Source organism: Mesoplodon bidens (genome assembly GCF_964165515.1).
Source record: "Mesoplodon bidens genome assembly, chromosome: 10".
Classification (NCBI taxonomy): domain Eukaryota; kingdom Metazoa; phylum Chordata; class Mammalia; order Artiodactyla; family Ziphiidae; genus Mesoplodon; species Mesoplodon bidens.
The window spans coordinates 37,203,397-37,228,765 of NC_138172.1; the positions used below are offsets into that span (position 1 = coordinate 37,203,397).

At 43.0% G+C, this 25,369-nt stretch overlaps 1 protein-coding gene and 1 pseudogene across 2 annotated transcripts; one reads left to right on the top strand and one right to left on the bottom strand.

Moving 5' to 3' along the window:
• Positions 1–1,318: 1,318 nt before the first annotated feature.
• On the top strand, positions 1,319–3,866 carry IQCF1 (IQ motif containing F1; the record flags this gene model as incomplete). The annotated part of the gene is made up of 2 exons (XM_081247349.1): positions 1,319–1,327; positions 3,423–3,866. The coding sequence occupies 2 exons, from the start codon at positions 1,319–1,321 to the stop codon at positions 3,864–3,866; spliced, it is 453 nt and encodes a 150-aa protein (XP_081103475.1).
• A 15,800-nt stretch (positions 3,867–19,666) lies between these two features.
• On the bottom strand, positions 19,667–20,335 carry LOC308623635 (small ribosomal subunit protein eS7-like; annotated as a pseudogene). Its single transcript has one exon. The product of its transcript is annotated as a small ribosomal subunit protein eS7-like (transcript).
• Between the last annotated feature and the right edge of the window lie 5,034 nt (positions 20,336–25,369).

The following is a 25,369-nucleotide window of genomic DNA, read 5'->3' on the forward strand; positions in this document are numbered from 1 at the left end:
CCCCACAAGCCACTGAGGATACCTCACCTCCAGATCCCGCAACTGGCATACAGGCACCCCCAATCTACCCAGAAAACTACTGGAATAAGAAAATTTAGCAAGCAGGCAAGATACCTATGGTATTGTGTGCAAATATCTGTGAATATACTAAAAACCACTGAATTGTGCACTTTAAGGGGGTGAATAGTATGGCTTGTGTATTATATTCCAACAAAGCTGCTTATAAATAAAAATCAAAAGCACCCCCGAAACTGAAAGATTCAAGGGCAATATACAAAAATCAACTGTATGAGCAGTTGGGGAATTCTTGATATAGAAGTGCAAAGTTGAAGGATTTACATTATCTGATTTCAAGACTTACTGTCTTGAAAAACTATAAAGTTTCAGTAATCAGGACAGGTGGTGTTAGAGTAAGAAGAGACAAACAGATCAATGATACAGAATAGAGAAGCCAGAAATAGACTCACATTTACACAGTCTATTGATTTTTTTAATGTACCAAGATAATTCAATGCAGAAAGGAAATACATTTTTCAATGGAAAAAAAAAATCTTGACCCCTATCTAACATCATAGCCACAAAAAAGAAAAAAATTAATTCAAGATGGATCACAGACCTAAACAAAAACTAAAGCTAAACCTATGTAAAGTTTCTAGAAAAAAACCCATGAGAATTATTTTGTGACCCTGGAGTTGACAAAGATTTCCTAGGACAGAGAAAGTGCTAAGTATAAAATATTGATAGACTGGACTTCATCCAAATTAAAACCATCTGTTCATCAAAAGACAGCATTTTTAAAAGTCACAGGCCGGGGAAAAGAATATTTACAATACATGAATCTGACAAAGGGCTCATATCGAGTATAAGAACTTCTAGAACTCAGTAATAAAGACAAACAATCCAATAAAAGTGGACAAAAGGCTTAAACCAATACTTCATAAAAGAAGATATATGAATGGCCACTAAACACATGCTCCTCATAATTGGATCCATGAGCATTTGAGGAGTGAAGGGAGAAATTAAAGTCCCTGCACTCTAAGGACAGGAAAGATCCCACATATGGAGCCTGGGTAAACGAGGGGGCTGGGTCCCAGGATGGAGGCAGACTCAGACAGGAAAGAGGCCAGAGACTGGGGTGTTGGTGAATGTGGTGACCCTAGGGACAGGGAGGGTGCTGGGGCTTTGAATGCCACCAGGACCTGCTCAGACTCAATCCAGTGGGCAGGGAGGAGCTGCCCCAGGGGCTGAGGAGCAGAGGGGTGACACCATCCAAAGCAAAGGTTTTGAGGGTGTGCTGGGCAAGTGGCTTGGGGTGAGCATGATGGGGGTGAGCCTCCTTCTCCAACCCCGTTCTTCTCCACCATTCTTCTCCCCCTCTACCAGAGTTTCATCCCAGAGGCTCTCAGTAGACCCCTTCAGGGAAGAGTGGGAAGGAGAGAAGAAAGGAGGGGTCAGTGAGGGTGTCAATGGGATCAGCCCTCTGAATATGCTCCCAGCCCCAGAGCCTGCTGGGGAAGGAAAGCAGTACTGCTCGTCCTGGGGGCCTCACAGAGTTCCCTGGTATTGTATGAATGGGTCAGCAATTCAACTCTTCTAAGGTAATCGTTGGTAGCAGTTTGGTCTATATACCTTTCTCTCTCTTTATCTGCGTTTATAGCATACATGTATAATTATATATCTTGACGGTTTTTTACCATCCCATCCAATGATGGTTTTATATCCCATCCAATGGGATCATAATGATGTTCAGCTTTTTCACTTACAAATACATCTTGGGTATACTTTCTCATCAGTACCCATAGATCAAATTCATTATTTTTCAACAGTTATGTTGTTATTCTATAGTTTGAATGGACTATAAACCATTAAATCAATGCCCAATTTTACCAATTGGGGATATCACCAATGACTATCTTTATACACCTTTACATCAATGGGCCACTATTTCTGGTGTCTTGCTTTTGTAGCTAGGGCTATGGCCATTTCCAGCAGAAAAGAACGGACAGTACTTCTGTCTTTTCCTTGGAGGGGGCTTAACTGTTGGGAGCCATCCTGGTGCTTGAGTCATAACTGCCCTTATGACATCATAGGTCTCCCTCCCCCACTCTTTCTCTCCATGCCATGGCTAGAGGAACACAGACCTGAGGGGATCTGAACCATCTACACCTGATCCATGTGGGACCAATGGTGAGTAAGAGAGAGACTGACACACTAGGCTTTTTTAGGGATGTCTCCATACATCTCTCGGGATGAGGGGATCTCCCTGACATCTGAATACTCTGGGAAGCCCTGTACGCTGGTGATGTGTGGGTTACTTAATGGAGAGGGAGGGAGAGCAGCCTCCCTCTTGCCTTTCCCCTAACTGCTGATTGCAGGAGAAGGACCAGCCCAAAACAATTAATGAACACACTAAAAATGAGCCTCAGCAGAATGAGGAGCTGATTTTGAAATCTTTACCGCCAGCACCATCACTGAACTTAGAGAAGGCAGGGGCAGGAGGAGCCTGGACTTGGATGTCTCTGCTCTTTGTGTCCTAATGCTTGTGGCTAGTGTCTTTTGTATGTTCCAGAGCTAAGAACAGGAATAAACTAATTCTTGTCTGTCCTCTTTCCCCATTTTTTTCTAGGCTAAACAAGAGAATATAGCTGCAACAAAGGGAGTAGATGATGCTAATAAGAGACCCAGAGCAGTATGATCCCCCCACCCAGATGACATGGAGCTGGGGGTGGGGATGTGGGAGTTGTGTTTGTGGAATGGAATGGCCAACATATGGGAAGCTGGGCTTAATCAATGGTGTGTCTGTGTGTTTGAGCGTGTGCATGTATGTTTGCTTGCTAATTAAGATTTAAAGTTTGAAAGTCAAGTGAAGTGAAGATGGGGAAGAGATAAGAGAGGTAGAATTTTATGGGATGTGGGAACTTTTAATACTCTGATATCACAGAGGAAGAGAGCAGGTTGTGGATTGGAGCTGCAGTCAAGGATGAAAGAGCAGGATTAGAAGAGGAAGCCACTTCTCCAGTAGGTGAGTGGGGTCTGAAGGGAAGGATCATGGATCCTGGATCCTGGTCAGGTGGACAGGCTCAGGTGGACTATGATAACCCTTTGATCATGGTATTCTTGCTCTAGGCTGGCCAACTTGACCCATGTAAAACTGGGTAGCCAGGACAGATATACTACCATTTTACAGATGGGAGCTCTGAGATTCAGAGGTCAATGTGATGCATCCATGTCCATTAACCAGAGGGGGGCAGAGAAATGACACCTACCTGGTCTTCTGGTTCCAGCCAGTGCCTTGCCCAGTGCTCCTGAGGTTCAGAAGAAGGAGTGATTGTTGATAGGGCATCAGGGTCCCTTCCTGGCACACCCTGGGGCTGAAGTGGGTGGGGAATATCCTCCAAATGTCTCGGCATTTTTCTTGTTAGATCCCAAGAACCCAAAATAGGCCTCCCGTCAGTAATCCAGAAGTAGTAAAGATCCAGGTGTGGTGGCGGGGCACCCTGGTGTGCAGCACACTGCTGCACGTGGCTCTCAGAGTGTGGATCATTCAGGGCTGGTGGAGGCATAAGCTGGTGAAGCTGCATGAGAACAGGCGGCAGACAGCTCTGGAGAACTTTACACGGGAGTGGGTGGCAGTCAGGCTGCAGTCCTGGGTCCGCATGTGGCGCATCCATTGGCGCTACTGCCGTTTGCTCAACGTTGCCTGCATCATCCAGGCCTACTGCAGATGCCACTCCTGCGCTTTCCAGGGTTTCATCAAGGGCCACTACAGAGTCACGGCCAACCAGCTGCATCTCGAACTCGAGATCTTGTTGGGCTCAGGGCCTTGCATTGTGACGGAGTGTATTCCCCTTCCAATAAAGCAGTGAAGTGGTCTTTCCCCAGCTTCTCTCTGCTTGATAAGCTCCAGGAGGTCAGGGTAAATGATGGCAAATAGTTAGCATCTCATATGCTAGCTCTGAGGAATTGGCAGGGGTTGTCTGAGGAGGAGGATTTTGAGCCACTGTCCAGACTGAGCAGAGACTGTGATTGATTAGCAACGTCTGACATAGGTAGGAAAGTTGGGGGTACAGATCTGCCATGTTGCCAACTCAGGGAGCATCACTCATGTTCAGTCTATGGAAATGGTGCCTCTCCCTAAGGCTGTGTATAATGGAAGCCTGGGGCAGGGATGGGGTTGTTGCGCACAGTAGCACTTTTGCCAGGAATTCACTCACCAGGTCTAGTTGCTCCGGGCGTGATCTCCCAATCCCATGGCTGAGAAGAGCACACCCACCCCAAGCTCTTGATCCTGGCTCCTGTTGGTTCATAAACTGGCCCCTGTACATGGAGGGCAAGAAAAGACCCAAGAAAGAGGCAGACTACACCAGATTAGTAGGTGGCAGGTTTAGTAAGCAAGGGAACTTATTTACAAGACTTGTCTTGGGCGGCCACAGACAAGTACATCTCCATACTTGCTTGCCAGACTCTTGAAAGTTTATATAGAGGCCTTAATGAGGTTCAGCCACATATACCATCAAGAGGTTCTGGAGAACACATTACTCTCTCAAGGCTGAATCCCTGAAAATGTCTCCCACTGTGGGAATGGCAGGCAGAACATACATTCCAAGGACAGGGCAGGGGGTGAGGGGCATCTAATTGCCTGGGTCTAGCTTGTGAGTCCAGCTGGCGGTCACATCCTTTCAGTGACCTCCAACAGCTCCCTGCTGTATCTTCATACTTGACCTCCAAGTCAGAGTCTGAGCTCCAAACTGAAAATGGTTAGACTGCATAGCCCCTGTCCTCACTCCTACCTCAAACTCTGTCCCTCACTCTCTGACCCCGAATGCAGGCTAGGACTCATTCCCCTCCAGACCTGGTTGGTGTGGCAGGTTCCACAGGTGTGGAGGTGGGGAAAGAAGGCAACCTGCTTCTAGCCAAACCTTCTGCTGAGTGTCATCCCCTAGGCTATCACAGACCTAGAGCTGAGAAGCCATCAGTTGTGTCTCCCCCACCCTCTCCCCAGTCTCTGCAAGAATTGATCCAGGTGGAGCTGAGACCTCTGACAGTCCCTTCTTGTGAAAAGCTGCCACCTGGGGTGAGACTGGCACCTAAGTGATGATAAAGGGCCAATTAAGAGGTCAAGGTTAGGCTGTCCTTCTGCCCATCTGGGCACTGCTGTTCCGTGGTTTCCTGCAGAGAGAGGGGTCTGAGGTCTTGGGTTATTCCCCATCAAAGCTGCAAACTCAGAAGCCCTATGTCCAGCCCAGCTCCATCTCCTCTGCCCTGGCAAGTTGGTCCCTCAGCTCACATTGCCCAGAGATCTCATGCTCCAGCTCTCTGTCTTGCACTAGGGCTTGAGCTCTGTCTTTCTTGCTTTGTCCTTCTGTGTCCTGCCCTGTCTCACTCAGGTCCTAGTCTCTCGCTCTTGCTCTGAAGGACTTCTGTCTCCTCTCTCCTTACTTCTCTCTCCTGTGTTCAGTGTCTCAGAGTAAAGAGCAAGGACTTTGGAGCCAGACCAAGCTAGGTCACACCAACCCTGGCTTCCCCACTCACTGCTGTGTGGCTGCAGACATGTCATTTTCCCTCTCTGAGCCCCAGTTTCCTGAGCTGTGAAGTGGGGCTAATGATCCTCATCTTTCAGTGTGAATGTCAAGTAGCATAAAAATTCAGCCTCAGCAACAAAACAAGGAAAGAGGGGTCACACCCACAAACCTTAAAAACTGGCAGTCAGGGTGGGAGGGGAATAATGTTTAGCCCAATTAAGAAGACCAAAAGTTAGTGTTCCCTACCATCAAAATCAATTGCAAATGTTTATCTGTAATGAAAATTTACATGTGTCATCTCTGAAAATGTCTTTTCATTCACATAGGTATGAAGTGAAATATCTGGCACTGCCAAATAGTGATATAAATTCCTGAGCATAGAATTATAATCGAGACTAGTCATCACTTGGAAGATATTTATAGACTTCTATGAGATTCTTTTCTTGATATTTGCCTTTAAGCATGTCATTACATTGCAGATCAATTACTTCCAATTGAAGTTCAGGTGGTTGTTCCTCAATTGCTTAGATAAAAAAGTTTAGAAATATGGAAACTCCTCTTGTACTTACATGGAAGTCTGAAAAGTGCTTGCTGCTGGAACTCTAGTTTGAACTCAGAGAATATATCCACTGAAAATTTGCATGAGAATGGTTATCTTGCTTCTTGTTTTAACTTTTGACAGCTCAGGAAGTGCATAAAGCAGCTTGACATTACTTATTTAAAATTATTTGTCAAGGAGCTTCCTTGGTGGTGCAGTAGTTAGGAATTCGCCTGCCAATGCAGGGAAACGGGTTCGAGCCCTGATCTGGGAAGATCCCACATGCCGTGGAGCAGCTCAGCCCGTGCGCCACAACTACTGAGCCCACGTTCCACAACTGCTGAAGCCTGCACACCTAGAGCCCGTGCTCTACAACAAGAGAAGCCACCGCAGTGAGAAACCCATGCACCGCAACAAAGAGTAGCCCCCTGCTCGCCGCAACTAGAGAAAGCCTGAGCACAGCAACAAAGACCCAATGCAGCCAAAAATAAATTAAATTTTTTTTTTTTTTTTTTTTTTTTTCGGTACGCAGGCCTCTCACTGTTGTGGCCTCTCCCATTGCAGAGCACAGGCTCCGGACGTGCAGGCTCAGCGGCCATAGCCCACGGGCCCAGCCGCTCCACGGCATGTGGGATCTTCCGGGACTGGGGCACGAATTCGTCCCCTGCATCGGCAGACGGACTCTCAACCACTGCGCCACCAGGGAAGCCCTAAATTTTTTTTTAATAAAATAAAATAAAATAAAACATAAAATAATCTTAAAAAAATTATTTGCCAAAATGACTTTACTTCAGTATAAGTTTCACATAAAACATTGCTTTGCTCATTAATTTCCGGTTTAATTCATTAAAAAACATGAAGACTGCAGCAAAAGCTTATTTCCAATGCCATTCAGGTTATTTATTTATTTATTTATTTATATTTTTGGCTGCGTTAGGTCTTCTTTGCTGCACGTGGGCTTCCTCTAGTTGCGGCGAGCAGAGGGCTACTCTTTGTTGCAGTGCACAGGCTTCTCACCGCGGTGGCTTCTCTTGTTGTGGAGCACGGGCTCTAGGCGCCAGGCTTCAGCAGTTGTGGCACACAGGCTCAGTAGTTGTGGCGCACGGGCTGAGGTGCTCCACGGCATGTGGGATCTTCCCAGACCAGGGCTTGAACCTGTTTCCCCTGCATTGGCAGGCAGATTCCTAACCACTGCGCCACCAGGGAAGTCCCTGCCATTCAGTGTTTGATAATAGTAGTTTAAGGCAGTTCTTCTCGCTCAGAAAAATTTCAATCTTGACCCTGAGCTTAAAAGTCCTCAATAAAACTTTATCACTGCTAAGACACAGAACTGCTGTGTGGTTGATAAGTCAGAATATTCAGCTTCTATTTCTGATCAAAATTCATGGAACCAATGATGGTTGTCAATAGTGGAAAGTGAAATTTATCATTGACATTACTGGTTCAGTAACACGATAGATTCAAATATTTTCCACAGAGTACACAGTGATGAATAATACAATGAATAAACACAGGCTTTAAGCACTTTATATTTTCATAAACTTTGTAAATTTGTTCAACTAAGCCTTTTTTCTCCCTGCTCCACACATATTTTCACCACTATCATTTTTATCACATCTTAGCAGATTCCACTTCAGGTTGTACTGAATTAATGTTTTCTCAACTTTAAAAAATACTCCCAACTGTATTTGTTTCATGCAGACTACTCATAGAACTCAATTCTTCAGTCTTCAAACTTGGCATTTACCCCTTCAATGAACAACAGCTGAACTGTATTGGTAACAACTGTCAACTCATTAAGAGCCAAGGAAATCCACTTGAAGTCATTTGCCCTGTCTTTAATTGACTTTTGATTTTGTTCCCAATGTCTTCAACTCTTGGAGCAGCTATTCTCATTGAAAGGCTAACAGTTAAATTTATTTTCTCTGGACACTTTTTTTCAGCAGCTGCAATTAAACTTGATTTAATTAATTCATCATTAGTAAACATCTTTTCTTGCTTGGCTAACAAATGAGCAAGTTGGAAACGTACTTTGCTTGCAGCCTCATTTTCACTTTTTTAATTTTTTATTAAAAAATTTTTTTTTCTGCTTTATAACAAATTTAATCAGTTATACATATACATATGTTCCCATATCCCCTCCCTTTTGCGTCTCCCTCCCTATCCCACCCCTCCAGGCGGTCACAAAGCACCGAGCTGATCTCCCTGTGCTATGCGGCTGCTTTCTCTAGTTCTTTTAGGTGTAAGGTTAGGTTGTTTATTTGACATTTTTCTTGTTTCTTCAGGTAAGACTGTATTGCTATAAAGTTCCCTCTTAGAACTGCTTTTGCTTCATCCCATAGGTTTTGGATCGTTGTGTTTTTGTTGTCATGTGTTTCTAGGTATTTTTTATTTGCTCTTTGATTTCTTCAGTGATCCATTGTCATTTGTCTCTAGGTATTTTTTGATTTCTTCAGTGATCTCTTGGTTATTTAGTAACATATTGTTTAGCTTCCATGTGTTTGTTTTTTACAGTTTTTTTCCCTGTAATTGATTTCTAATCTCATAGCATTGTGGTTGGAAAAGATGCATGATATGATTTCAATTTTCTTAAATTTACTGAGACTTGAATTGTGACCCAAGATGTGATCTATCCTGGAGAATGTTCTGTGTGCACTTGAGAAGAAAGTGTATTCTGCTGCTTTCAGATGGAATGTCCGAAAGCTATAAGTCTGTCTGGTCTAACTAAATGTAAGGCCATACACTACAAAACTCTTAGATGAAAACATAGGCAGAACACTCTATGACATAAACCACAGCAAGATCCTTTTTGACCCACTTCCTAGAGAAATGGAAATAAAAACAAAAGTAAACAAATGGGACCTAGTGAAACTTAAAACCTTCTGCAAAGCAAAGGAAAACATAAACAAGACGAAAAGACAACCCTCAGAATGGGAGAAAATATTTGCAATTGAAGCAACTGGCAAAGGATTAATCTCCAAAATTTACAAGCAGCTCATGCAGCTCAATATCAAAAAAACAAAAAATCCAATTCAAAAATGGGCAGAAGACGTAAATAGACATTTCTCCAAAGAAGATATACAGATTGCCAACAAATACACGAGAGGATACTCAACATCACTAATCATTAGAGAAATGCAAATCAAAACTACAATGAGGGCTTCCCTGGTGGCGCAGTGGTTGAGAGTCCGCCTGCCAATGCAGGGGACGTGGGTTTGTGCCCCGGTCCGAGAGGACCCCACATGCCGCAGAGCGGCTGGGCCCGTGAGCCATGGCCGCTGAGCCTGCACGTCCGGAGCCTGTGCTCTGCAATGGGAGAGGCCACAACAGTGAGAGGCCCGCGTACCGCAAAGACAAACAAACAAACAAACAAAAAACTAAAATGAGGTTATCACCTCACTCCAGTCAGAATGGCCATCATCAAAAAACCTACAAACAACACAATCCTGCAGCCTGTGGAACAAAAACCACATTCACAGAAAGATAGACAAGATGAAAAGGCAGAGGGCTATGTACCAGATGAAGGAACAAGATAAAACCCCAGAAAAACACCTAAATGAAGTTGAGATAGGCAACCTTCCAGAAAAAGAATTCAGAATGATAGTGAAGATGATCCGGGACCTTGGAAAAAGAATGGAGGAAAAGATTGAGAAGGTGCAATAAATGTTTAACAAAGACCTAGAATAATTAAAGAACAAACAAACAGAGATGAACAATACAAATAACTGAAATGAAAAATACACTAGAGAGAATCAATAGCAGAATAACTGAGGCAGAAGAAGGGATAAGTGCCCTGGAAGAAAGAATGGTGGAATTCACTGCCACAGAACAGAATAAAGAAAAAAGAATGAAAAGAAATGAAGACAGCCTAAGAGACCTCTGGGACAACATTAAACGCAAAAACATTTGCATTATAGGGGTCCCAGAAGAAGAGAGAGAGAGAGGACGCAAGAAAATATCTGAAGAGATTATAGTCGAAAACTTCCCTAACATGGGAAAGGAAATAGCCACCCAAGTCCAGGAAGCGCAGAGAGTCCCATACAGGATAAACACAAGGAGAAACATGCTGAGACACATAGTAATCAAATTGGTAAAAATTAAAGACAAAGAAAAATTATTGAAAGCAGCAACAGAAAAATGACAAATAACATACAAGGGAACTCCCATAAGGTTAACAGCTGATTTCTCAGCAGAAACTCTACAAGCCAGAAGGGAGTGGTATGATATACTTAAAGTGATGAAAGGGAAGAATCTACAACCAAGATTACTCTACCTGGTAAGGATCTCATTCAGATTCGATGGAGAAATCAAAAGCTTTACAGACAAGCAAAAGCTAAGAGAATTCAGCACCACCAAACCAGCTCTAAAACAAATGCTAAAGGAACTTCTCTAAGTGGGAAACATAAGAGAAGAAAAGGACTGACAAAAACAAACCCAAAACAATTAAGAAAATGGTAATAGGAACATACATATAGAAAATTACCTTAAATGTGAATGGATTAAATGCTCCAAACAAAAGACACAGGCTCGCTGAATGGATACAAAAACAAGGCCCATATATATGCTGTCTACAAGAGACCCACTTCAGACCTAGGGACACGTACAGACTGAAAGTGAGGGGATGGAAAAAGATATCCCATGTAAATGGAAATCAAAAGAAAGCTGGAGTAGCAATACTCATATCAGATAAAATAGCCTTTAAAATACAGAATGTTTCAAGAGACAAGGAGGGACACTACATAATGATCAAGGGATCAATCCAAGAAGAAGATATAACAATTATAAATATATATGCACCCAACATAGGAACACCTCAATACATAAGGCAACTGCTAACAGCTATAAAAGAGGCAATCGACAGTAACACAATAATAGTGGGGGACTTTAACACCTCACTTACACCAATGGACAGATCATCCAAACAGAAAATTCATAAGGAAACACAAGCTTTAAATGATACAACAGACCAGATAGATTTAATTGATATTTATAGGACATTCCATCCCCAAACAGCAGATTACACTTTCTTCTCAAGTGCGCATGGAACATTCTCCAGGATAGATCACATCTTGGGTCACAAATCAAGTCTCAGTAAATTTACAAAAACTGAAATCATATCAAGCATCTTTTCTGACCACAACGCTATGAGATTAGAAATAAATTACAGGGGAAAAAACATAAAAAACATAAACACATGGAAGCTAAACAATGTTACTAAATAACCAAGAGATCACTGAAGAAATCAAAAAATACCTAGAGACAAATGACAATGAAAACACGACGATCCAAAACCTATGGGATGCAGCAAAAACAGTTCTAAGAGGGAAGTTTATAGCAATACAAGCTTACCTCAAGAAACAAGAAAAATCTCAAACAATCTAACCATACACCAAAAGGAACTAGAGAAAGAAGAATAAACAAAACCCAAAGTTAGCAGAAGGAAAGAAATCATGAAGATCAGAGCAGAAATAAATGAAATAGAAACAAAGAAAACAACAGCAAAGACCAATAAAACTAAAAGCTGGTTCTTTGAGAAGACAAACAAAATTGATAAACCATTAGCCAAACTCATCAAGAAAAAGAGGGAGAGGACTCAAATCAATAAAATTAGAAATGAAAAAGGAGAAGTTACAACAGACACCACAGAAATACAAAGCATCCTAAGAGACTACTACAAGCAACTCTATGCCAATAGCATGGACAACCTGGAAGAAATGGGCAAATTCTTAGCAAGGTATAACCTTCTAAGACTGAACCAGGAAGAAATAGAAAATATGAACAGACCAATCAGAAGCACTGAAATTGAAACTGTGATTAAAAATCTTCCAACAAACAAAAGTCCAGGACCAGATGGCTTCACAGGTGAATTCTATCAAACATTTAGAGAAGAGTTAACATCCATCCTTCTCAAACTCTTCCAAAAAATTGCAGAGGAAGGAACACTCCCAAACTCCTTCTATGAGGCCACCATCACCCTGATACCAAAACCAGTCAAAGATACTACAAAAAAAGAAAATTACAGCCCAATATCACTGATGAATCTAGATGCAAAAATCCTCAAAAAAATAGAAAATAGCAACAAATAGCAAACAGAATCCAGCAACACATTAAAAGGATCATACACCATGATCAAGTGTGGTTTATCCCAGGGATGCAAGGATTCTTCAATATCGCAAATCAATCAATGTGATACACCATATTAACAAATTAAAGAATAAAAACCATATGATCATCTCCATAGATGCAGAAAATGCTTTTGACAAAATTCAACACCCATATATGATAAAAACTCCCCAGAGGGGCTTCCCTGGTAGTGCAGTGGTTGAGAGTCTGCCTGCCAATGCAGGGGACACGGGTTCAAGCCCTGGTCTGGGAAGATCCCACATGCCGCGGAGCAACTAGCCCCGTGAGCCACAATTACTGAGCCTGCGCGTCTGGAGCCTGTGCTCCGCAACGAGAGGCCGCGATAGTGAGAGGCCCGCGCACCGCGATGAGGCATGGTCCCCACTTGCCGCAACTAGAGAAAGCCCTCACACAGAAACGAAGAGCCAACACAGCCATAAATAAATAAATAAAAATTTTTTAAAAAGGCAAAATTCCTTTTAAAAAAAACACAAAACTCCCCAGAAAGTGGGCATAGAGGGAACCTACCTCAACATAATAAAGGCCATATACGACAAACCCACAGCAAACATCATTCTCAATGGTGAAAAACTGAAAGCATTTCCTCTAAGATCAGGAACAAGACAAGGATGTTCACTCTCACCACTATTATTCAACATAGTTTTGGAAGTCCTAGCCAGGGCAATCAGAGAGGAAAAAGAAATCCAAATTGGAAAAGAAGAAGTAAAACTGTCACTGTTTGCAGGTGACATGATACTATACATAGAGAATCCTGAAAATGCCAGCAGAAAACTACTAGAGCTAATCAATGAATTTAGTAAAGTTGCAGGATATAAAATTAATGCACAGAAATCTCTTGCATTCCTATATACTAATGATGAAAAATCTGAAAGAGAAATTAAGGAAACACTCCCATTTACCACTGCAACAAAAAGAATAAAATACCTAGGAATAAACCTACCTAGGGAGACGAAAGACCTGTATGCAAAAAACTATAAGACACTGATGAAAGAAATTAAAGATGATACAAACAAAGAGATATACCATGTTCTTGGATTGGAAGAATCAATATTGTGAAAATGACTCTACTACCCAAAGCAATCTACAGATTCAATGCAATCCCTATCAAATTAGCAATGGCATTTTTTTTTTTTACAGAACTAGAACAAAAAATCTTAAAATCTATATGGAGACATAAAAGACCCCGAATAGCCAAAGCAGTCTTGAGGGAAAAAAACGGAGCTGGAGGAATCAGACTCCCTGACTTCAGACTACACTACCAAGCTACAGTAATCAAGACAATATGGTACTGGCACAAAAAGAGAAATATAGATCAATGGAACAGGATAGAAACCCCAGAGATAAACCCACGCACCTATGGTCAACTAATCTATGGCAAAGGAGGCAAGGATATATAATAGAGAAAAGACAGTCTCTTCAATAAGTGGTGCTGGGAAAACTGGACAGCTACATGTAAAAGAATGAAATTAGAACACTCCCTAACACCATACACGAAAATAAACTCAAAATGGATTAGAGACCTAAATGTGAGACCAGACACTATAAAACTCTTAGAAGAAAACATAGGAAGAACACTCTTTGACATAAATCACAGCAAGATCTTTTTTGATCCACCTCCTAGAGAAATGGAAATAAAAACAAAAATAAACAAATGGGACCTAGTGAAACTTCAAAGCTTTTGCACAGCAAAGGAAACCATAATCAAGACGAAAGGACAACCCTCAGAATGGGAGAAAATATTTGCAAATGAATCAATGGACAAAGGATTAATCTCCAAAATATATAAACAGCTCATGCAGCTCAATATTAAAAAAAAAACAACCCAATCTAAAAATGGGCAGAAGACCTAAATAGACATTTCTCCAAGAAGACATACAGATGGCCAAGAAGCACATGAAAAGCTGCTCCACATCACTAATTATTAGAGAAATGCAAATTAAAACTACAATGAGGTATCACCTCACACCAGTTAGAATGGGCATCATCAGAAAATTTACAAACAACAAATGCTGGAGAGGGGGTGGAGAAAAGGGAACCCTCTTGCACTGTTGGTGGGAATATAAATTGATACAGCCACTATGGAGAACAGTATGGAGGTTCCTTAAAAAACTAAAAATAGAATTACCATATGACCCAGCAATCCCACTACTGGGCATATACCCAGAGAAAACCATAATTCAAAAAGACACATGCACCCCAATGTTCATTGCAGCACTATTTACAATTGCCAGGTCATGGAAGCAACCTAAATGCCCATCGACAGACGAATGGATAAAGAAGATGTGGTACATATATACAATGGAACATTACTCAGCCATAAAAAGGAATGAAATTGGGTCATTTGTAGAGATGTGGCTGAATCTAGAGACTGTCATACAGAGTAAGTCAGAAAGAGAAAAACAAATATTGTATATTAATGCACGTATGTGGAACCTAGAAAAATGGTACAGATGAACCGGTTTGCAGGGCAGAAATTGAGACACAGATGTAGAGGACAAATGTATGGACACCAAGGGGGGAAAGTGGGGCGGGGTGGTGGTGGTGGTTTGATGAATTGGGAGATTGGGATTGACATGTATACACTAATATGTATAAAATGGATAACTAATAAGAACCTGCTGTATAAAAAAGCAAATAAAATAAATTCAAAAATTCAAAAAAAAAACCTATAAGAAAATCTACAAACAATAAATGCTGGAGAGGGTGTGGAGAAAAGGGAACACTCTTGCACTATTGGTGGGAATGTAAATTGATACAGCCACTATGGAGAACAGTATGGAGTTTCCTTAAAAAACTAAAAATAGAACTACCATATGACCCAGCAATCCCACTACTGGGCATATACCCTTGAGTAAACCATAGCTCAAAGAGAGACATGTACCACAATGTTCATTGCAGCACTATTTACAATAGCCAGGACATGGAAGCAGCCTAAGTGTCTATCAACAGATGAATGGGTAAAGAAGATGTGGCACATATATACAATGGGATATTACTCTGCCATAAAAAGAAACGAAATTGAGTTATTTGTAGTGAGGTGGATGGACCTAGAGTCTGTCATACAGAGTGAAGTAAGTCAGAAAAACAAATACTATATGCTAACACAGATATAAGGAATCTAAAAAAAATGGTTCTGATGAACCTAGGGGCAGGACGGGAATAAAGATGCAGATGTAGAGAATGGGCTTGAGGACACGGGGAGGGGGAAGGGTAAGCTGGGACCAAGTGAGAGAGTGGCATGGACAGATATACACTACCAAATGTAAAATAGATAGCTAGTGGGAAGCAGCCACATAGCACAGGGAGATCAGCTAGGTGCTTTGTGACCACCTACAGGGGTGGGATAGGGAGGGTGGGAGGGAGACACAAGAGGGAGGAGATATAGGGATATATGTATATGTATAGCTGATTCACTATGTTATAAAGCAGAAACTAACGCACCATTGCAAAGCAATTATACGCCAATAAAGTTGTTAAAAAATGTCTATCTGGTCTAATGTGTCATTTAAGGCCTGTGTTCCTCTATTAATTTTATGTTTGGATGATCTATCCATTGATGAAAGTGGGGTGTTAAAGTCCCCCACTATTATGGTGCTACTGTCGATTTCTCCTTTATGGCTGTTAGTATTTGTCTTATATATTGAGGTGCTCCTATGCTGGGTGCATATATACTTACAATTGTTATATCTTCTTCTTGGATTGATCCTTGATCATTGTGTAGTGTCCTTCTTTGTCTCTCATAACAGTCTTTACTTTAAAGTCTATTTTGTCTTATATGAGCATTGCTACTCTCGCTTTGTTTTGATTTCCATCTGCATGGAATACCTTTTTCCATCCCCTCACTTTCAGTCTGTATGTGGCCCTAGGTCTGAAATGGGTCTATTGTAGACAGACTATATATGGGTCTTGTTTCTGTATGCATTCAGCTGGTCTATGTCTTTTGGTTGGAGCATTTAATCCATTTACATTTAAGGTAGTTATCGATATGTATGTTCCTAGTGCCATTTTCTTAATAGTTTTGAGTTTGTTTTTGTAGGTCTTTTTTCTTCCCTTCTTCTTTTGTTCTCTTCTCTTGTGTTTCTTGTCTAGAGAAGTTCCTTTAGCATTTGTTGTAAAGCTGGTTTGGTGGTGCTGAATTCTTTTAACTTTTGCTTGTCTGGAAAGCTTTTGATTTCTCCTTTGAATATGAATGAGAGCCTTGGTGGGTAGAGTATTCTTGGTTGTAGGTTTTTCCCTTTCATCGTTTAAAATATATCCTGCCACTCCCTTCTGGCTTGAAGAGTTTCTGCTGAAAAATCAGCTGATAACCTTATGGGGATTCCCCTGTATATTATTTGTTGCTTTTCCCGTGTTGCCTTTAATAGTTTTTCTGTTTTTTTTTTTTGTGGTACGTGGGCCTCTCACTGTTGTGGCCTCTCTTGTTGCAGAGCACAGGCTCCAGAGGTGCAGGCCCAGCGGCCATGGCTCACGGGCCCAGCTGCTCCGTGGCATGTGGGATCCTCTCAGACTGGGGCACGAACCCGCATCCCCTGCATTGGCAGGCGGACTCTCAACCATTGCGCCACCAGGGAAGCCCCTGTATTTAATTTTTGTTAGTTTTATTGATATGTCTCAGAGCATTCCTCCTTGGGTTTATCCTGTATGGGACTCTCTGCATTTCCTGGACTTTGGTGACTATTTCCTTTCCCATGTTAGGGAAATTTTTTACTATAATCTCTTCAAATACTTTCTCAGGCCATTTCTCTTTTTCTTCTTCTTCTGGGACCCCTATAATTTGAATGTTGGTGCATTTAATGTTGTCCCAGAGGTCTCTGAGACTGTCCTCATTTCTTTTCATTTTTATTTTTTATGTTTTTAAAAAAATTTTTGGCTGCACTGCACAGCTTGTGGGATCTTAGTTCCCAAACCAGGCCCTAAGCAATGAAAGCGTGGCATCCTAACCACTCAACTGCCAGGGAATTCCCTCTTTTGTCTTTATCCTGTTCCATGGCAGAGATTTCCACCATTATGCCTCCAGGTCACTTATCCGTTCTTTTGCTTCAGTTATTCTGCTATTGATTTCTTCTAGTGTATTTTTCATTTCAGTTATTGCTCATCTCTGTTTGTTTGTTCTTTAGTTCTTCTATGTCTTTGTTAAAATTTTCTTGTATCTTCTCGACCCATGCTTCCATTCTTTTTCTGAGATCTTGGATCATCTTTACTATCATCACTCTGAATTCTTTTTCATGTAGATTGCTTATCTTCTCTTTACTTAGTTGTTTTTGTAGGTTTTTATCTTGCTCCTTCATCTGCAACATATTTCTTTGTCATCTCATTTTGTCAAACTTACTGTGTTTGTGGTCTCCCTTCCACAGGCTGCAGAATTGTACTTCCTCTGGTGTCTGCCCCCTTGGTGGGTGAGGTTGGTCCAGAGGCTTGTGCCATTTTTCCCTTGATAGGGGGTTTGATTGGTGGTGTGGTGATCAGAGCCTGCCCTAGAAATTGAGCGGGGCCTCCCCTTTGCTCTGTGGTTGTCACTGACCTGTCAGGGGTGGGGTCTGCTCCCTAGCTGCTGGAGTAGAGGTCCAAAGATCTGTTTCTTAGCTGTGATTCTGATATGCAGTGCGAGGTATGTGGGATTGGAGCACTCCCACTGGGAGAGAAGCCACTGTGTATTCCTCCTCTGAAGCTGTTTGCCTGTGAATATGCTCTGTTGTATCCGCTTCTGCCCATTGTGAGGGCTCACAAAGTATATTGTTGGCACTGCTCTCAGTCCCACCTTAACTGTGGGTATGCCGGCGATCAACCCTGTTGACTCTCAGGTGTTGTTTTTACCCGGCCACCGGCGCAGGTCCACTGAGGTCAGGTCCCAGGACTGCAATAGTTATACACCTGTACCTGCTGTGAGAGCTAAGGAGGCAGCTCAAACTCTGGTCTGGCCCAACCCCCATGAGTACATGCCCACAGAGCCCACAGCTGCTAAAGCCAGACCTGTCGCAGCTGCAAGAACACTAGTCCTTTCAGATGTTTCACAGGCGCTGAATTAGGGAAGGCATCAGTGGAGCTGTAACTCTGCAGTTTGTGCAGCCGCAAGCAGAAATTTCAGCTCTTCTTCCTTAGTCACACAGCCCCTGGGGATCAGCTGTGTTTTCAGCCCCTCCTCTGGGCAGATTTCCTAGTGGGGGTAGTTATCCACATCCTCCTGGGACAGCAGAGCAGGTCCTGACACCCACTGGTTAATTTCCTCATAGTGAGAGCTATTCGTGCCCTCCTGGGACAGCGAGGTAGGTCCTGTGGCCCGCTGGCAGAATTCCTAGTTTCGGGAGCTGTCCACACCCTTCCAGGTCAGCAGGGGCGGGTTCTGTGACCCGCTGGCAGAATTCCTAGTTTTGGGAGCTGTCCACGCCCTCCTGGGTCAGTAGGGGTGGGGCCTGGTGTCTGCCTGCGGGTCTGGAAGAGGCAGCCAGTGCCCACCTCTGGAGCCCAAGATGGCAGTGGCTACTCGCACCTGCCCCCAGAACTCCTGTAGGTGGTGTCCTGTTGCCCGGGAGCGCTCACAGGGATAGAAGTTCTTATGGTGTTCCCTTTCCTCTTCTCACGCGCCTCCCAATAATGGTTCCTTGCCCCTCTGGTGGGCCCAGGCTTCTTCCTAGTACACCCTCAGTTGCTGTGGCCCAACCTCTTCAGGCTCTTTCTGCACCTAACCCTGGTCCTCTCTCTGGGACTGAGCTTAGGAGTCTGAGCTTTAGTACCCGACCCTCAACCTCACTAACAGAGGAGTATCTCAGGCTTGAGAGTGCAGGGTCAGGGTGCTGACCCTCTGAGCAGATTAGTCTCCATTTTGCCTTTCACAAACCAGTTGCTGCTTCCCCTTTTAGGCTCCAAAACTCCCCCTCCGTCCTAATTTCTCCACTTGTGAGAAACCTTCCCAAGGTGCAGGAAACTTTCCTCCTTCACAACTCCCTCCCCAGGGTGCAGCCCTGTCCTGATTCTTTCTTTTTCTTTTTCCTTTTGTCCTACCCAGTTACGTGGAGGTTTTCTTGTCTTTTCGGACACCTGAGGTCTTCTGTTGGCATTCAGTAGCTGTTCTGTGTGAATCATTCTGCTTGTAGATCTATTTTCAATGTTTCTGTGGAGGGAGGTGAACTCTACTTCCTATTCCTCAGCCACTGTGATTGAGCAGTGACTTTCTAATACCTTAATTCTTCCTACATATATTAGTTGCTTTCTAAGGAAGATACTTCTCTTCTCATTAAATTTTTCATTTATTAATTTATATTGGTGTGAACTGATGGGTTCCTATTTAATTCTATAGGTTATAATCTGCTATCATCATAATTTTGGTGCTAAAATTGACCCAGATTTGGCCATTGGGGGCCCTTCAGCCTGGCTTCTGCATTCTTTTGACATGTCCCCCTCACCTTTGATTATTTCTTACACCAAGATATTACAGACTTGGAAGAAATAGAAAATATATATTGGTCTTTACCCATAGACCCTGGCACAGAGCTCCTGAAAACCTTGTAATTTCTTTTTTTTTAAAAATTGTGAATATTTTATTTAGTCATTTTTGTTTACAACTGAAACTATGGGAATTCAAAATTAATATACTTACCCATGAACTTCTTATAGACACCAGAAAATGTTTCAACTTTGTATTCCACATTGTTCTGCTGTGCTTTATCCAAATGAACCTTTATGAACCAGCTGCCATCCAGTTTCTTGTGGATTCTCTTGCCCACAATCTCACTTGGGAAAATCAAGTCCTCCAGGATTACATCATGCATGGCTGTCAGAGTGCAGCTCCTGGGATGCTTGCTTATTTTTTGTATGGCTTTTTCGAGTTGGCTTAGGCAGAATTCTCCTCTGAGTGACAAAGACAACATGTCTCCTGCTGAACTTCTCCAACTCACACAATAGCCGGACCTGGAGTTTCTGGAAAGATTTCAATTGAGGAATGAGAACAAAGGTTATAATAGCTTTCCGACCACCACTAACTTCAATGTCCTTGGCAATTTTGATGTTCAGCTCTCGCAGCTGGGCCTTGAGGTCCGAGTTCATCTCCAGCTCCATGAGGGCCTGGAAGATTCCAGACTTGAACTCCCAGCTTCTCACAATTGGGCTTCATGATCTTCACACTGGAACTGAACATGGCCTTGACCTTGCCAATGAGGCTAACTAACATTTGTTCCTCACCCCCCCACACACACTTGGAGGCCTAGGGAGAGGCCTAGGTCTCAGGAGAGCTCGTTAAATCCCAGAGGCAGAGGGGAAGAGGTGGGAATAGCGCCAGTAGAGAAACTGGAAGAACCACAGAGAAACGGTGGAAGCCTAGAGAGTCCCAGGAAGCACGCTTGTATTTTCTTAAATGATAACAGCACTAGGAGCATCTTTTGTTCTAATATTTGGTCTTTGAACTGGGTCCTGACACAGAGCTTCTAAAATTCTTATAATTTCCTGGATGATAGGCGTGTCCTTTGTTCTAATGAGGTGACTCTGAGAGAGCTCCTGGATGGACTAACGATGAAGGCTGGTCATTGAAAAGATCAATATATAATCAGAGTGTGGAAATTTCAGCTTTACACCCCCTTTTCTTGAGAAGGGAAAGGACTGAAACAGGGTTTTCCAAAAGTGTCAAAAATTAAGTGTTTTGTATGAGTAGTAAAGGAGACACACAGGAGAAAGACTCACAGGAGGCAGAAACTGACCTTTTCCCACTCAGAAGGGGAAGAATTGTAGATTTTTCTAACGTAGTGGTATTCCCTAGAAGAGTTGCCACAGCATCACCTGGAAACTTGTTAGAAATACTCATTCTTGGGAACATGATATACTGAATCAGAAATGGTGAGTGGGGGCTTCCCTGGTGGTGCAGTGGTTGAGAATCCGTCTCTCAATGCGGGGGATATGGGTTCCAGCCCTGGTCCGGGAAGATCCCACATGCCATGGAGCAACTAAGCCTGTGCACCACACTACTGAGCCTGCGCTCTAGAGCCCGCGTGCCACAACTACTGAAGCCCACGCGCCTAGAGCCCGTGCTCCACAACAAGAGAAGCCACTGCAATGAGAAGCCCGTGCACCGCAATGAAGAGTAGCCCCCATTCACCGCAACTAGAGAAAGTCCACGCGCAGCAATGAAGACCCAATGGAGCCGAAAAGAAAAGAAAAGAAAAGAAATGGTGAGTGGGGCCCAGCAATCTGCTTTAATGAGACCCTCCACGTCACTGGGACTGTTGATAAAGTTTGAAAAACACTGCCTATTTCCCTCTTACGTTCAACACCCACGATAGGATCTCTTCATGAGAAGATTGACCACTTTCTTCACGGGGCAGAGCTAAGAGGTTATCTTGGAGTGAAGGCTACCACAGACGTCCTTCGCATAAGTGGAGTAGAGAGCAAGGGAAGGACCTGACTAGTTCATCTATTCTCCTCATGCAGTTGTTTCATGAATGGCTGATGATTGCCCATGGTTTCCTCCTGCTGACTTGTTGAACTAGGCAAATGATAAAATGCCACACTGGCCCACAGGTGACAAATCCATGATTAGATTCACACTCAGGCCATTCTAATTATAGATGATTAGCTGATTTATTCATTACTCCACAGCACTTCTCTTTTTTACCACACTACACAGCATTACAAGAATGTTCTGGTCTTCCGGGTGTATTAAGTGAGAGATAATCCCATGTTTACCGTAAGAATTTCCTAGGCATACCATCTGCCAAGTTTCTAACTCAAAAACCAATTTTTGAAAACCCCTTCCTGAAAAGCAACTTACATAAAATTCAATCTTCTTTAAGTGTTTCTTAATTTGCTGAGATCTCCTACTCCTTTGCTATCTGTCTTATTAGCAAGCCAACTTCAGTGAAAATGGAGGTTTATTGGCTCACAAAAGTAATAATTCCCATAGTATAGTGGGTGGTAGCTTCAGGCATGGCTGGGTCCAGAGGCCCAGAGGAATCCTTAGGACTTAGTCCCTCTCTTTCCATCTTTTGGTTCTACTTTCCTCTGTGTTGGCTTCATTCTCAGCAAGCTATTTCCATGTGGTGTCCCCCAGCAGCTCTGGTTTCATAATTCTTACAGCCATCAATCCTAGTAGTTCCACCACGGCACCAGAACTAAGTCCCAGTGGCCTGGCTTGCATCATGTGCATATCCTTGAACCAATCACTGTGGCCATATACATAAATTATGCCAACATTCCTCTAAGTAGTTGTACATCCTAGGCTGGTGCCTCCATCACCCAGGAGCAATCATGTGGGTGCCCTGCATGGGAATTCTCCACCCATCCTTGTGGAGCTACTAGGGATGAGGGGTAATCAGGACTCAGAAGAGCAGAGCTCTTCTGAGGATGGACAGTTTAAAGAAAATGATCTCTGCCCGCAATTTACAGATCAGAAAATCCCGTGAGTCAGAGAAACAGCTACAAGGAGACATGACATTATAAGAGTTGATAGAGGAAGGCAGAGACTGAGGGAGAAAGATACTGGGGAACACAAAGAGATAATTATAATTACAGTGAAAGACAAGATTATGAAGGATAGACAGAGAGGGAGACACAGAGACAGCAATGAAGACCAACAAAGCTAGAGAATAGTATGCCCAGATGAATGGAGACACAATAACAGCTCCTCCTTCCACCACCCAGCACACACACACACACACACACAGAAGCACTGCCAGAGAGAAATAAAAATTCAAGGAGGCTGAGAAAGACATGTCTTTTGTGTATGAGGGATTTGGGGTGGTTGATGAGAGAACCATTCATTCAGGGATGGTGGGACAGTTGTTTCTAGGGATAAAGATTTGAGTCATGGTAAAGCCACAAATCCAGGGCCTGGATAGAACTGTGTATTCATTCATTACCTAAATAGTTACTGAAACAACAAAAAGACAACCACAACCCAATTAAAAATTTTTTTCAAAACTTGAATAGATTTTTCTCCTAGAGAAGATACACAAATGACCAACAAGCACATTGAGATGCCCAGCATCACTCATCATAAGAGAAATGCAAAAGAAAACACAATGAGACACCACTTCACACTCACTAGGATGGCTAGAATTTTCTTTAAAAGGAAAATAACAAGAGTTGGCAAGGATATAGAAATATTGGAACACTTGTATATTGCTGATGGGATGTAAAATGGGGTAGCTACTAAGTATTTATAGTGGCATTATTCACAACAGCCAAAAGGTGCAGACAGTCCAAATACCTATCAAGAGTGGATAAACAAAATGTAGCGTATCCATACAATGGATATATACTCTACTATAAAAAGTAATGAAGTACTGACCATGGCTACAACGTGGATGAACCTTGAAAACATCATGTTAAGTGAAAGAATCCAGACACAAAATATTGCATGATTCCACACTAGGTAAATCTATGGAGACAGAATGCAGATTGGTGGCTGCCAGTGGCTGGAGGAGCACGTACTGGGGAGTGACTGCTTTTTGGGTATGGGGTTTTCTTTTAGGACAATAAAAATATTTTAGAAATTGATATACATAATAGTGGTTGCTTAACACTCTGAATGTACTAAATGCCACTGAATATTATGTGGTTAATATAAAAATGGTTATGTGGATTTCACTTATTTGTGCGATGTGATGGTGGGTCAGATGAGGCCACATGAGAATAGGAGAGGCACAGGAAACAAGGTTTACAGTACTTACAGATCCTAGAGAAGAGGTCACCACCTCATGTCACACAGGGTCAGAGGACAAGCATCAGGTACTGGGCAAGCGGCAGAAGACAGGGGTGAGAAAAGAACTTATGCCATGGTCTTTCTTGAAGCAGGAAAGGTAAGGTTGGGCAGGGTAAACAATTCAGGACTGGCTAGTTTGAGTAATTTGGGTGGGCTCTACGTTACAGGGGTGGTCCCCAGATGCCCGGTACCTGGACCTTGGATCTGGAATCTGGACCTGCGATGATTAAGGCACTGGAATATTGCCCTCTGGGGTGCACAGGCCCGAGAGAGGAGGTAAGGCTCTGGATTGGTTGGTTTGCAAATCATAGGCATGCCAGGCTGAGTCCTTTGCCATCTCAAAGAATTGGCCAGCCCTGGGAGGGGTAGTCTACCCAAGCCAGAAAGGAATGTTCAAAAATGATGTCAAAATGTCATAATATACAGAAAGTTAAAATATATAGCCAATGACATATTGAAAGAGAGAGAGGGAGAGAGAACGAACTGTTCTAGATCCTGGGAACACAGCACTGAACCCAGAGTCCCTGCTCTTTTGGAGCTCACCTCTCGTGGGGTGGGGGGGAACAGAAAACAGAAAGGTAAGATAACCTTGGTAGAGATGAGGACTGACATAGGAAAGCAGAGTCAGGAGCTAGAGTATACAGTAGTGGGCAGGAAAGCTATTTCAATAAGGTGGTCAGGGCTTCCCTGGTGGCGCAGTGGTTGGGAGTCCGCCTGCCGATGCAGGGGACACGGGTTCGTGCCCCGGTCCAGGAAGATCCCACATGCTGAGGAGCGGCTGGGTCCGTGAGCCATGGCTGCTGAGCCTGCGCGTCCGGAGCCCATGCTCCGCAACAGGAGAGGCCACAGCAGTGAGAGGCCCGCGTACCGCAAAAAAAAAAAAAAAAAAAAAAGGTGGTCAAATCAAAGGAGGCCTCCCTGGAAGGAACATGGAGCAGAGACAAACCTGAATGGAGTGAGGGCTCCACCTGCAAGAAGACAATCCAAGGAAAGGTGGCAGCAAGAGCAAAGCGCTGAGATGGGAGGGTGCTGGGTTTTTTTTGATATTAGCAGAGCTGCCAGGGAGGGCATTGAGAGAGTGAGATGGTCAAGGCCAGACTGTGTGGGGTTATGTAGTCCCCAGGCGGGTGGGGGCATCTTGGAATTGGTCTAAATTGAATGAGAATGCTCTTGGATTGGAAGAATTAACATTGTTAAAATGGCCATGCTACCCAAAACAATCTACAGATTTAACTCAATCCCTATCAAATTACCCATGACATTTTTCAAATAATCCTAAAATTTATATGGAACTATTGCCAAAGCAATCCTGAGGAAAAAGAACAAAGCAGGAAGCATAACCCTGCTAGACTTCAAACAATACTACAAAACTACAATAATCAAAACAACATGGGGACTTCCTTGGCAGTCCAGTGGTTAAGACTTGGCTTCCACTGCCAAGAGTGTGGGTTTGATCCCTGGTCGGGGAGCGAAGATCCC